Consider the following 14,751-nt stretch of genomic DNA (forward strand, 5'->3'; position numbering starts at 1 on the left):
GGATTAGTGTTGAAACTAAATAAGTGTTATTTGGTGTTTGTGTTGAGCATGAATATGATTTGATCATGTTTATTGCAATACGGTTATTCATTTAAGTTAAAGAACAATTGTTGTTCTGTTTACATGAATAAAAAACCTTCTATGGTCATACACACCAACGAAATTGGTTTGTTGGATCTCGATAGTAGTGATACACATATTCATAATGTTGAAGCCAAAAGATGCAGAGTTAATAATGACAGTGCAACTTATTTGTGGCACTGCCGTTTGGGTCATATCGGTGTAAAGCGCATGAAGAAACTCCATACTGATGGAATTTTGGAATCACTTGATTTTGAATCACTTGGTACTTGCGAACCGTGCCTTATGGGCAAGATGACCAAAACACCGTTCTCCGGAACTATGGAGAGAGCAACAGATTTGTTGGAAATCATACATACAGATGTATGTGGTCCGATGAATATTGAAGCTCGTGGCGGATATCGTTATTTTCTCACCTTCACAGATGATTTGAGCAGATATGGGTATATCTTCTTAATGAAACATAAGTCTGAAACATTTGAAAAGTTCAAAGAATTTCAGAGTGAAGTTGAAAATCATCGTAACAAGAAAATAAAATTCCTACAATCTGATCGTGGAGGAGAATATTTGAGTTACGAGTTTGGTCTACATTTGAAACAATGCGGAATAGTTTCGCAACTCACGCCACCCGGAACACCACAGCGTAATGGTGTGTCTGAACGTCGTAATCGTACTTTATTAGATATGGTGCGAACTATGATGTCTCTTACTGATTTACCGCTATCGTTTTGGGGTTATGCTTTAGAGACAGCTGCATTCACTCTAAATAGGACACCATCGAAATCCGTTGAGACGACGCCTTTTGAACTATGGTTTGGCAAGAAACCAAAGTTGTCGTATCTTAAAGTTTGGGGTTGCGATGCTTATGTGAAGAAACTTCAACCTGATAAGCTCGAGCCTAAATCGGAGAAATGTGTCTTCATAGGATACCCAAAGGAGACCGTTGGGTACACCTTCTATCACAGATCTGAAGGCAAGATATTTGTTGCTAGAAATGGATCCTTTCTAGAGAAGGAGTTTCTCTCGAAAGATGTGAGGGGGAGGAAAGTAGAACTTGATGAGGTAACTGTACCTGCTCCCTTATTGGAAAGTAGATCATCGCAGAGATCGGTTTCTGCGACACCTACACCAAGTAGTGAGGAAGTTAATGATAATGATCATGAAACTTCAGATCAAGTTATTACTGAACTTCGTAGGTCAACTAGATCAAGATCCACACCAGAGTGGTACGGTAATCCTGTTCTGGAGGTCATGTTACTAGACCATGGCGAACCTACGAACTATGAAGAAGCGATGGTGAGCCCAGATTCCGCAAAATGGCTTGAAGCCATGAAATCCGAGATGGGATCCATGTATGAGAACAAAGTATGGACTTTGGTTGACTTGCCCGATGGTCGGCAAGCCATTGAAAATAAATGGATATTCAAGAAGAAGACTGACGCTGATGGTAATGTTACTATCTATAAAGCTCGACTTGTTGCGAAAGGTTTTCGAAAAGTTCAAGGAATTGACTACGATGAGACCTTCTCACCCGTAGCGATGCTTAAGTCTGTCCGAATCATGTTAGCAATTGCCGCATTTTATGATTATGAAATTTGGCAAATGGATGTCAAAACTGCGTTCCTGAATGGATTTCTGGAAGAAGAGTTGTATATGATGCAACCGGAAGGTTTTGTCGATCCAAAGGGAGCTAACAAAGTGTGCAAGCTCCAGCGATCCATTTATGGACTGCTGCAAGCCTCTCGGAGTTGGAATAAACGCTTTGATAGTGTGATCAAAGCATTTGGTTTTATACAGACTTTTGGAGAAGCCTGTATTTACAAGAAAGTGAGTGGGAGCTCTGTAGCATTTCTGATATTATATGTGGATGACATATTACTGATTGGAAATGATATAGAATTTCTGGATAGCATAAAGGGATACTTGAATAAGAGTTTTTCAATGAAAGACCTCAGTGAAGCTGCGTATATATTGGGCATCAAGATCTATAGAGATAGATCAAGACGCTTAATTGGACTTTCACAAAGCACATACCTTGACAAAGTTTTGAAGTAGTTCAAAATAGAACAGTCAAAGAAAGAGTTCTTGCCTGTGTTACAAGGTGTGAAATTGAGTAAGACTCAAAGCCCGACCACGGCAGAAGATAGAAAGAGAATGAAAGTCATTCCCTATGCCTTGGCCATAGGTTCTATAAAGTATGCCATGCTGTGTACCAGATCTATTGTATACCCTACACTGATTTTGGCAAGGGAGTACAATAGTGATCTAGGAGTAGATCACTGGACAGCGGTCAAAATTATCCTTAGTGGAATAAGGATATGTTTCTCGATTATGGAAGTGACAAAAGGTTCGTCGTAAAGGGTTACGTCGATGCAAGTTTTGACACTAAATCTAGATGAGTCTAAGTCTCGGTCTAGATACATATTGAAAGTGGGAGCAATTAGCTAGAGTAGCTCCGTGCAGAGCATTGTAGACATAGAAATTTGCAAAATACTTACGGATCTGAATATGACAGACCCATTGACTAAAATTATCTCACAATCAAAACATGATCACACCTTAGTACTCTTTGGGTGTTAATCACATAGCGATGTGAACTAGATTATTGACTCTAGTAAACCCTTCGGGTGGTGGTCACATAGAGATGTGAACTATGGGTGTTAATCACATGGTGATGTGAATTATTGATGTTAAATCACATGGCGATGTGAACTAGATTATTGACTCTAGTGCAAGTGGGAGACTGAAGGAAATATGCCCTAGAGGCATTAATAAAGTATTATATATTTCCTTATATCATGATAAATGTTTATTATTCATGCTAGAATTGTATTAACCGGAAACATAATACATGTGTGAATACATAGACAAACAGAGTGTCACTAGTATGCCTCTACTTGACTAGCTCGTTAATCAAAGATGGTTATGTTTCCTAGCCATAGACATGAGTTGTCATTTGATTAACGGGATCACCTCATTAGGAGAATGACGTGATTGACTTGACCCATTCCGTTAGCTTAGCACCCGATCGTTTAGTATGTTGCTATTGCTTTCTTCATGACTTATACATGTTCCTATGACTATGAGATTATGCAACTCCCGTTTACCGGAGGAACACTTTGTGTGCTACCAAACGTCACAACGTAACTGGGTGATTATAAAGGTGCTCTACAGGTGTCTCCAAAGGTACTTGTTGGGTTGGCGTATTTCGAGATTAGGATTTGTCACTCCGATTGTCGGAGAGGTATCTCTTGGCCCACTCGGTAATGCACATCACTATAAGCCTTGCAAGCATTGTGACTAATGAGTTAGTTGCGGAATGATGTATTACGGAACGAGTAAAGAGACTTGCTGGTAACGAGATTGAGCTAGGTATCGAGATACCGACGATCGAATCTCGGGCAAGTAACATACCGATGACAATGGGAACAACGTATGTTGTTATGCGGTCTGACCGATAAAGATCTTCGTAGAATATGTGGGAGCCAATATGGGCATCCAGGTCCCGCTATTGGTTATTGACCGGAGAGGTGTCTCGGTCATGTCTACATTGTTCTCGAACCCAAAGGGTCCGCACGCTTAAAGTTACGATGACAGTTTTATTATGAGTTTATATGTTTTGATGTACCGAAGGTTGTTCGGAGTCCCGGATGTGATCACGGACATGACGAGGAGTCTCGAAATGGTCGAGACGTAAAGATTGATATATTGGACGACTATATTCGGACACCGGAAGTGTTCCGGAGAAGTTTCGGATTAAACCGGAGTGCCGGAGGGTTACCGGAACCCCCCGGGGAAGTATTGGGCCTTGGTGGGCCTTGAGGGGATAGAGAGGGCAGCAGCCAGGAGGTGGTGCGCCCCCTCCCAGGAGGAGTCCTAGTTGGACTAGGAGAGAGGGGCGCAACCCCCTTTCCCTCTCCCTCTCCCTCTCTTTCCTTCCCCCCTTCTTTTCCTAGTAGGACTAGGAGAGGGGAGTCCTACTCCTACTAGGAGGAGGACTCCCCCCCTCTCCTTGGCGCGCCCATAGGCAGCCGGCCTCCCCTTGCTCCTTTATATACGGGGGCAGGGGGGCACCTCCATACACACTTGATATACGATATTTTAGCCGTGTGCGGTGCCCCCCTCCACCAGATTACACCTCGATAATACCGTCGCGGAGCTTAGGCAAAGCCCTGCGTCGGTGGAACATCATCATCGTCACCACGCCGTCGTGCTGACGAAACTCTCCCTCAACACTCGGCTGGATCGGAGTTCGAGGGACGTCATCGAACTGAACGTGTGTAGAACTTCGGAGGTGCCGTGCGTTTGGTACTTGATCGGTCGGATCGTGAAGACGTACGACTACATCAACCGCGTTGTGATAACGCTTCCGCTGTCGGTCTACGAGGGTACGTGGACAACACTCTTCCCTCTCGTTGCTATGCATCACCATGATCTTGCGTGTGCGTAGGATTTTTTTTTTGAAATTACTACGTTCCCCAACAGGGGACCCCCATGAGGAGCATGCTTGGCCCCCAGGCCCTTCTAGAAGCCTTTTGGAAATATCCCAAAAGGTGACTCAACATAAAATATCCCAAAAAGCACTTTCACTATTCACGGCGACATTTTTCAGCGTCTGTTCGAACTGAAAATATTTGTGTGGGCTTAGAACATTTCCAGTACCCACCAAAATTATTTTCAACGCGTTCCGAAACAATTCCAGTTTAGTGATTTTCATCTGCGAAAAGCATCTGAAGTGGTTCCGGGAGCTCCGGAGCATATCCGGTTATTATCCCGGAAAATTCCAGAAAGCTTCCAGAATGATTCTGGCACCCTCCAAGAATTATCAGGCATGTGCCAAAACCAATTTGACTTTATGGTATCCCCTGAAACAACTTTTCAGTTTCATCGAAAGTCATCCGATGACCTCTTTCTGCAGAACCTTTTCCGGTGTCCGAAACTTTTTCGGTGATTTTCTCTCAGACTCCTTGTCTAGTATTCAACAGATAGATGACCCTTAAGCGTGTGACCCTATAGGTTCGGTGAAGTATAGACATGAATGGAACCCTTTCCGATCAATGATCAACATCGGAGCCGTGGACACCCATACTGACCCCCATTCCCACACGAATAAATATTCGAGTGAACCTCCCGTTGCCGTGTGCTATTCCTGTTGCTTCGCGATATGTTACAAATACCCGAGGTGAGACATGTTGGCATTCCCGTGGATCAACAACTTGTCCACTATGCTAGTTACCTCGTTACCGGTATTGTTCTCTTTTCTCGTTATCGTGTTCCTGCATCCCCGTGATCAAATCACAAAGTGTCTGGCCAGACGATGATGGATACCGTAACACCGAGAGGGCCCAGAGATATCTCTCCATCGTCGGAGGAGCAAATCCCAATCTTGAGCTATCAAGTTACTTAACACACTTTTCCATGAACCCGTAAGCCGTCGTAATAGCCACCCATTTACGGATGACGTTTAACAAACCCCAAAGTTCATGAAGCAAGCATGAAGAAACTTGATACTCTCATGGTCTATGGAATCATGCAAACGTTAACCATCTGTGTGTTATGTACCATTAACTTGTGATGAATGAATCTCATAGCATAACATCAATCCGGGTCGATTCAACACAAATGTTCTCTTAACATTTTGCCCTCAAAGTTGCTGGCATAGACATGCCCATGATCAGGAAAACAGAACCATCATGCAACACTTGAGCTAGTCTTAGAGGCTAGACTAGGAATACTTCTTACCGTTTATTATTCCACACGTGCATATGAGTCTTCCTCCGAGCCTCGTGTATATTGTAGACTCGAGAATCTTGCAGTTATAGCATGGAACATAAACATAATATGAACTCAGAGATAAATAATATCATTTATTATTGCCTCTAGGGCATATCTCCCACAACCTACCTATCATGGCATTTCCATAGCCATTCCGAGATATATTGCCATGCAACTTCCACCGTCACTATTCACATGACTTGAGCATTCATTCTCATTTTGGTTTGCATGATCATATAGAGACGACATGATATTTTGTGTCAAAGCCACTGCTCATCATTGTTATACATGTTACGCTAGATCACTGCATATCCTGGAACACTGCCAGAGGCATTCGTATGTAGTCATATCATTCAGTTTATCGAGTTGAATGTAAATAGAAGTGTGATGATCATCATTATTAGAGCATTGTCCCAGTGAGGAAAAGAATGATGGAGACTGATGAGTCCTTGAAAACGTGGGGATGAGGTTCATGATATTGTTCTAAAAATGAGAGGAAAAAAGAAAGAGAGAAGGGGCAGCGTTACTATCCTTTACCACACTTGGGCTTCAGAGTAGCAAAATGTTCTTCATATAGAGAGTCTCCATGATTTGTCACTTTCATATACTTGTGGGAATTTTTACATTATAGAACTTGGTTTGCATATTCCGCTGAGGAGCTTCCTCAAATGCTCGAGGTCTTCATGAGCAAGCAAGTTGGATGTACACCCACTTAGTTTCATATAGCGAGCTTTCATACACTTACAACTCTAGCGCATCCGTTGCATGGCAATCCCTACTCCTCACAGTGATATTGATTGTAAGGCCTCTCCATTGCCTAACATTCCGCCGAGTTGATGCGAGATTTCCTCAACTTTTTACCTTCCCTTATAAATCCCTACCATCATTCTCTTTGTCATCTGAAGTGCTAAGTCCATGGCTCATGCTCATGTATTGACTGGAATTGAAAAAGTTGAAGCGAGAAAAAGTATGATACAATTGCTTGGTTTGGCACCAGGGTGTTCATGATTAATACTTTATGCTAGGAAGACCGAGCTAAGCCATGCTTACATGATTAAATGGGTAGGGATAATGTTCTTTAGTACTCTTCATTTTGAAAGGGAATGGTTATTTTCTAGCATTCTTGCATATTGTCGTTTTGATATCTATTAAGTCATCGCTTCCCAACATTCACGAGAACATGAATTATATGATTAAGACATATTAGGTAGCATTTCACATCAAAATTTCTGTTTTTATCAATTACCAACTCGAGGACGAGTAGGAATTAAGCTTGTGGATGCTAATACATCTCCAACATATCTAATTTTTTAGATTGTTTCATGATATTATATTATCAATCTTGTATGCTTTATATGCCACTTTATATCATTTTTGTGGACTAATCTGTTAACTTAGTGCCCAATGACAGTTTCTGTTTTTGCCTATTTCTTTGTTTCATAGGAAAACCATACCAAATGAAGTCCAAACATGATGAAACTTTACGATAATTTCTCCTGAACCATAAGAGACCCTATAAACTTCGGTGAGAGGCCATAAGACACACGAGGCCACCACAAGATCAAGGGCCGCACCACTGGGGCGCCACCCAGGCTTGTGGACCCCACGAGCATCCATTTGACCTAATTCCTGGCCTATGAATTCCCTAAAATCCAGAAATCCCTAGAGCGGGACCCGAAACAATTTTATCGCCGCCACAAGCCTCTGTTCTTCCGCGATACCATTTGGAGGACTTTTTCGGTACTCTGCCGGAGGGGAATCCATCACAGAGGCCATCTTCATCAACCTTGTTACCTCCATGATGATGTGTGAGTAGTTCCCACAGGACCTACAGGTCCATATATAGTAGTAGCTAGATGGCCTTTTCTCTCTAAGTTTGATCTTCAATAAAATGATCTCTTCAGGATCTATTCGATGTAATTCTCGCGGTGTGTTTGTTTCAATCCGATGAATTGGCTATATGATCAGATTATTAACTGAAAGTATTTGAGTATTTCTTGAGATTTATATATGTGTTATTTGATAGCCTTGTATTTCTCTCTAATATATCTATCTCTCTCTTATGGTCAATTAGATTGATTTATCTTTAGTGGGAAAGCTGCTTGGTAGTAGGTTCAATCTTGCAGCGTCCTTACTCTGTGATAGCTAGAGTTGCAAGGAACGTATTTGTATTGTTGCTACTAAGGGTAAAACGATGGGGCTAGAACATATTATTTGGTCTTTCTTTGTCTATATTATGTCATCATACTTCAAGCATTACTTTGTTTTTTATGAACTTAAGACCTTGCGATGCATGCTGGATAGCGGTCAAGGGGTGGAGCAACATTAGTAGGCGTCAATAAGATTAACAGTCTACTTGTCACGGACGTAATGCCTATCTATTGATCATGCCATGAAGGATCATCATAACTATGCGTTTTTCTATCAATTGCCCAACAATAATTTGTCTACCCGCCATTACTATGCTCATGAGAGAGATGCCTCTAGTGAACCTATGGTCGCCAGGCCCATTCACTTTGTCTTTACAAAAACCCTAAAAATTACTTGCTATAATTTATTTACTTTTTATTTTATTTTATTTTATTTTATTTAATCTATCTACCACTATAAGATTTAATCCTTGCAATTGGTGAAACAAGGGGATTGACCACCCTCTTGCCTTCGTTCGGTGCAAGCATTTGCTTTGTGTGTGTGTGTGTACCGCTTATCTTGTTTGTGTGGTGTCTCCTATAGGTTCTATAAAACTTGGTTCTTAACTAAGGGACATACTATCTGCTACTATACTACATCACCCTTCCTCTTAGAGGAAATCCCAACTCTATAACACGTAGCAGTCTCCCAGGCAGTGCTTTCTTTGAAGCCATTAGGCTTAGCATAAGAGTGCAAGTGTTTGTATTTTGTATTTTGCATTAAAAGTACCCAAAACTAAAGAAAGAAAATAAGAAAAAAATACACTTAGTGATAAATGCAAACAAGCATACACGAAAATATTCACCCTATGGTATTGCTCCCCGGCAACGGCGCCAGAAAACAGCTTGATAATCCCCAAGTGCAAGGAATCAACGTAGCACTTTTGAAAGATGGAAGTGGGAAGTATGGAGTGCCGAACACACAAGGAGATAAAGGTAAGATCAATTTTCCCCTAGGTCCTGTCTATCACTGATACAACCCTACGTACACTAATCGTTTGCATTATCTAGAAACAAGAAATCAAATTACGTTGTGGGTATAAAGAGATAGCTTTGCAAGATAATGAAAAATGTAAACACAAAATATAGGTGATACCTACCCAAAGATTCATTATAATACAATATAATAGAAACATCGAGTATTGTGTGGTATTGGTGGGTAAACAAATTACTATTGTGCAATTGACAGAATATCGCATAGTTATATGGTCATCCAAAGCATAGTTATATGCTCCCCTAGCTAGGGGCACGCCACCTGAGCTTGTGTCCCCCTTACTCATTGTCTGGTGCCTCCCCGAAGCTTCTAGGGTCTCTCCTGGTCCCAAAAAATCACCATAAATTTTCATCGTGTTTGTAGTTTGTTTGGTATGTTTTTTCCTGCAAAACAAATAAATAGGCAAAAGAAAACAGGAACCGGCACTAGGCACTGGGCACCGAGTTAATAGGTTAGTCCATAAAAATTAATACAAAATGGCATATAAAGCATACAAATGTGATAATATAATAGCATGGAACAATAAAAAAATTATAGATACGTTGGAGATGTATCATATGGTCCTCCCAATTAAAATCTTTTGTGCTCTTACACCCCCTTTTCATGACATCCGAGAAGTGGTCGTGGATTATTATCTCCTTAGCATCGTGCTCGGTGGCCCAACCTTGCTCATGCTTGATTCTATGAATGTGGTTCTTTCTCCTTCTTGCATTGATAAGGTTGTGGGAGAATTTTCTACTAGTGTCACCTTCTTTAAGGTTGGAGATTCTTGCACATTTCTTATTGCGACCCCTCTCAAGCATGAACAAACTTAGGACCCTTCTCTTTAGCCTATCTTGAAGATCACATTCACGTTCATCGAATGGAGTAGAGGAGAAGCATCGATGAGGCGAAGTACCGTCTTTTTGAGCTTGTGGAACAAAAATTGGTATGGCTTGGTGTGGTCAACATGCTCATTCCACGCCTTGTGGACCACCTCATCAAAGTCAGGCATCGATGCCCAAAAGTTATCGAACTTGAAGGTCCTAGGCCCCTTGTCATCGGCAAGCAAGTGCGGCAATGGTAGGATAGGGAGGAAGAGAGGGCATGAAGTACATGTGTGTTGAAGATGAGGTCAAGGCGTTGCAAAAGAACGAGCCGAGCTTGCACAAAGTGGGGTTTTCCCTCTCGTTACTCCATGTGAACCGCCTACTTTGAAGGTGGATTTATTTTAGCTCACAACTTTGCAGCGTTGCACCAAAACGGTTGATCCTACTCTGATTCAGATTTCTCCTGTTATTGTCCCTCGCATGACAAATTTGACCGAAGTCTTCGGAGACAAGTCAAGACACCCCCGAAGGTTACTTTTAACTTATGAGCTTGGCGAAGAAAGCATCTTTGCGGGAGGAGTCGGTTGGACTATGAACAATCAGCAACGAAGAGGTATCGTGCATAGCAGCTTGGCCGATCTGGTGACTTATCTTGGATCGGGTAGACTTGCTTCCTTATAATGTACTACGTGAGTGGATCCGACGGCAGACATGGCAACGACCGACAGGGACGTAAATGGCGCAATAAACGGTGCCGGAAGTCCCGTTTAGTTAGCTTGATAGTTTATTTTCCTAAAAAAGAACGCCGATATCCACCACACGTGTGGCGTAATAGGCATTCGCCCATATACCGTGTGTGGCATGAGCAGGGGGCAGCCCACACGGGTTGTGTGTGGGCGAACAGTAGAATTGCCCACACGTGTGGGCGCAGCTACTTCGTGCCACACGCCCAACAAGTACTACTCATCTCCACCCGCGTGTGTGGCACGAAGCAAATATGCCCACACGTCCTGGCGCAGTTACAATAGGAATCCACGGGATGACGATTTAGTTGCCATCCGGGATGGCGGATGTAGTTATCCGGGATGACAAATATGGTTGTAAAAGCATGACAACTCTCTCTGTTTTGGTTAATTATAGTTGCCATGTCTAATTTATGGTAGTTGCCATGTGTAATCAAACCATAGTTATCGTGTGTGATTAACTACTTGCCACATATGGTCAAACAATAGTTGCCATGTATGTTTACCTAGTTGCCACGTATGGTAATCACAATTGTCATGTATGTTTACCTGATTGCCACGTACGCGCAACTGCAGTTGCCGTCTAGCAAACGAATCAAAGTTGTCATGTGTGTTTACCTAGTTGCCATGTACGCGCAACTGCAGTTGCCATCCAACAACGTACGACTGTCGTGTGGGCGAAAAACAGTTCGCCCACACGCGCGTGAACTAGGTGGTGGCTGTGTAGGCAGAAACTAGTTTGCCCATACAGCGCAGCTGGCAACCGCGTGCTGTAGGGCGTGGCGGCGACCTCTCCAACGCCCACACACCGGCCTCGTCCTACGTGGCACGCAAAAACTGCCTCGTTATGTCAAGATTCGTGCAAACTTAGCTGGAGGGTGATCCAGACGGGTGGGCGAGTTGCAATGTTGCTACACGTGTGGGCGTTAATATTTTCGAAAAAAAACTTCGTTGAACTGTTAGACTGGTAAGTGGGCTTAAACGAGACCCGGTTTACAGCCCTAACAACCGGCAGCAGGCTGGACCGCGTTGGAGCAGATCGCAGATCTGAAAGAGAGAGAAATTAATGCTTCTTCGATCTAGTGTCATTCAGGAACAGTGGCTGTACAGAGAAAACACTAGTGGCGGCATAGTATAAAATTGGTTAGATGTTCGTGGCTAGGCTTGGTACCGCATAGTGCAAGGCCAGCCAGCACGCCAGTCGATTCCACGCCAAGCTCGTGGAAATGGAGTGCCTGTCTCGTGATTCCTACATGCGGCAAATCAAATCTGTGCAGCTAGCGTAATCAATTCAGTCGTCGATACGGAATATAGATCACCAAAAGATCTTGCCATGCGGATGCGCATCTCCGTTTTTCTATTTGATTTGATCCGCACGATTCACTCGTTGGGCGCTACAGTTCATTAGGTGTGTACTGTAGAGCATTTGATGAACGCAGATGCCTCGCTCCGCCTACAGGCCTACAAGTAGCTCGCGGTCAAGCTCACGACGAGCGCCAAGGGTATTAATCCAGAGCATTGCCAACACCACGCTCGCACCGCGACGTACGCGCGGCGATGTCCACCACCGAGGCGCTCCTCGCCGGCCCCGGCAGTGTCGGCGGCGGCGAGCGCCTGAGCATCGACGACGCGCTCGCGCAGCACGCGGGGGAGTTCGGGCGGTGGCAGCTGCGGCACTTCCTGCTGGTGACGGCGGCGTGGATTCTGGAGGCGATGCACACCATGGTCATGATCTTCGCCGACCGCGAGCCGGCAATGTCGTGCCCCAAGGGGGACGGCCGGTGCGGCGACCGCTGCGCGGGCGCCGCGGCCGGGTGGCAGTGGGACCAGGGGAGCGGCTCGTCGACGGTGGCAGAGTGGGGCCTCGTCTGCGGCGAGAGCTACAAGGTCGGCCTCGTCCATGCTATCTATTTCGCCAGCGCCATGATCGGTACGTACGACATTGCTCTGCCATACCGTCGGTGAGCTATGATATGAATGATTCCGCCGTCGCTCTACATCACAAGCTGTCTGCCTCAATCATTCGAATCACTGGATCGCCGTAGTTGTATTTTATTCCAGTCCATGTTTGATTCTCGCTGCATCCTTCTCCACGAAACCGCAATTAGAGCAGTAACGTGTGTGCAGCAGAATCTGTCAGCACTATCTTATGAACTACTAGTAATAATTAGTATATGGAGCAAATATGTTGCGTTTAGAGTAGCAAATTGGTGTTTACAAATACACAATTATTAGCTACTCATAATCTGATAACTGGCTTATACTTTGCACCAATTTGAGCTCTATTTAAAAAAAGAAATAGATTACAATCAAAAACACATTTAGTCAAACTGTTCATTTATCAATTTGGCGTTTTTGTTTCATGTACTTGACCATATCGTTGGCTCGTTGTAGGCGCCGGCGTCTTTGGACACTTGTCAGACTCTTTTTTGGGTCGGAAGGGCTCCCTCCAGGTGGTGTGCTTCCTGAATGCCATTTTCGGCCTCCTCACCGCGCTATCTCCCGACTATTGGGTCTACGTGGCCTTACGCATCCTAACAGGCTTCAGCGCCGGCAGCATTTGCCTTTGCTCCTTTGTCCTTGCCACAGAGCCCATAGGGCCCTCCTATCGTGGTGTTGTTGGCATGTCCACGTGTTATTTCTTCTCCGGCGGCATTGCTATCCTCGCTGGCATCGCCGCGATGTTCCAGTCCTCTTGGCGCCTTCTGTATGTCGTCACCTCCATGCCCTCCCTCGTCTTTGTGCTCACCATCTTGCCATTCGTCTCCGAGTCGCCACGTTGGTACCTTGTGCGGAGGCGCGTTGACGATGCAATGCAAGTTCTACAAGACATTGCCTTCACCAATGGAAAGAGCATCCCAGATTACATCTCACTCAAGCTTGACGATGAGGATGACATCGATAAGAAGATCGATGGGTCGTCATCGTCGATCCTAGACGTGTTTAGGTCACGAACAACACGGGGCAGGCTGGTGCTCTCAGTACTCATCAGCTTCCTTTGCTCGGTGGTATACTACGGGTTGAGCCTCAACGTGGTCAATCTAAAGATTAACCTTTACATCAGTGTGGTTGTTAACTCTCTCGCTGAGATGCCCGCGTTTTTGCTCACTACGATGCTCCTTCAACACTTGGGTCGGAAGCCACTAGCCATTGGCTCGATGCTTCTCAGCGGTGTCTTCTGTACATCTGCCAGTCTTATTACCGGCGTCGGTGCCATGAGGTAATTACATCCTTCTTGTTTTTGCATGTACGTGAATGGGTTGTTAGCAGATTTGCTTTAATTGCACACAATTGCATGTCATTGTAGGGCGGTAAGGATGGCATGCGGGGTGGTAGGAATCTTCGGAATGGCCGCGACATACAATCTATTGGTTGTATACACAACAGAGTTGTTCCCTACAACGGTGCGCACCGCGGCGATGGGATGTACATTACAAGCGTCCAAGATGGGTGCCATACTAGCACCCATGGTAGTGTTACTCGGCGAGCAGATGCCATTCGCAGTGTTTGGCATGTTGGGTATCATCGGTGGACTACTGGTGTTCTGCCTCCCGGAGACTATGAACAAGCCATTGTATGACACCATGTTCGGATTGGAGAAAGGCGAGGGAGAATTTGTAATTAAAGGGGAAATTACATGCGGAAACTCTAAAATTCGATCAATTTCATAAGCAATTTCTCCGTACGTATTGTTCGATCCCAAGGATGTTACCTATGGAACCACGTTGCACACAAAGAGTGAGGTGTGTTAGGTTTTCTCATATGTATTACTCCCTTCGTTCTTTTTTATAAGACATTTTGGACAACTGACATTGAACTATTTTGGGTGCTTTCTCAATTGTCTAAACGTATTATAAAAGTGAACAGAGGGAGTACTACTTTTGCATGTGCTAATGGATATACTCTTACTTTTAAACATTTTAGTAGAGGGTTTCTGTTTGTAGTATGTTTCTACTTTTATGTGCCCGCATACACTATTTTTGTGTGTCTTTTTATCTGGGTCCTAACATCACCCTGCACGTTGGAAAAGGCTAGCTTGGAAAATTTTGCTAGCAAGGCGTCTTGGCAAGCAACATAGCAGTCCAAGAGTAAAATCATTCAATTTGCCAAATTATTTGAAGTAGAAAAAACGAAAATAAAAAAAACAAACTTAAAAAACA

At 43.9% G+C, this 14,751-nt stretch overlaps 1 protein-coding gene across 1 annotated transcript; it reads left to right on the forward strand.

The window, feature by feature from the left end:
* Positions 1-11,774: 11,774 nt before the first annotated feature.
* On the forward strand, positions 11,775-14,545 carry LOC123050185 (organic cation/carnitine transporter 4-like). Its single transcript, XM_044473016.1, has 3 exons — positions 11,775-12,521; positions 12,986-13,811; positions 13,899-14,545. The coding sequence occupies exons 1-3, from the start codon at positions 12,149-12,151 to the stop codon at positions 14,260-14,262; spliced, it is 1,563 nt and encodes a 520-aa protein (XP_044328951.1). The 5' UTR covers positions 11,775-12,148; the 3' UTR covers positions 14,263-14,545.
* The last annotated feature ends 206 nt before the right edge of the window (positions 14,546-14,751 follow it).

Source organism: Triticum aestivum, chromosome 2D (assembly GCF_018294505.1).
Source record: "Triticum aestivum cultivar Chinese Spring chromosome 2D, IWGSC CS RefSeq v2.1, whole genome shotgun sequence".
Lineage (NCBI taxonomy): Eukaryota > Viridiplantae > Streptophyta > Magnoliopsida > Poales > Poaceae > Triticum > Triticum aestivum.

What these genes read in the sequence shown, in the direction of transcription:
- LOC123050185 (XM_044473016.1), top strand. Translation starts at nt 12,149, where the DNA reads ATGTCCACCACCGAGGCGCTCCTCGCCGGCCCCGGCAGTGTCGGCGGC. An exon ending in TTTCGCCAGCGCCATGATCG is followed by an intron (nt 12,522 to 12,985) that starts GTACGTACGACA and finishes GGCTCGTTGTAG; the next exon opens with GCGCCGGCGTCTTTGGACAC. An exon ending in ACCGGCGTCGGTGCCATGAG is followed by an intron (nt 13,812 to 13,898) that starts GTAATTACATCC and finishes ATGTCATTGTAG; the next exon opens with GGCGGTAAGGATGGCATGCG.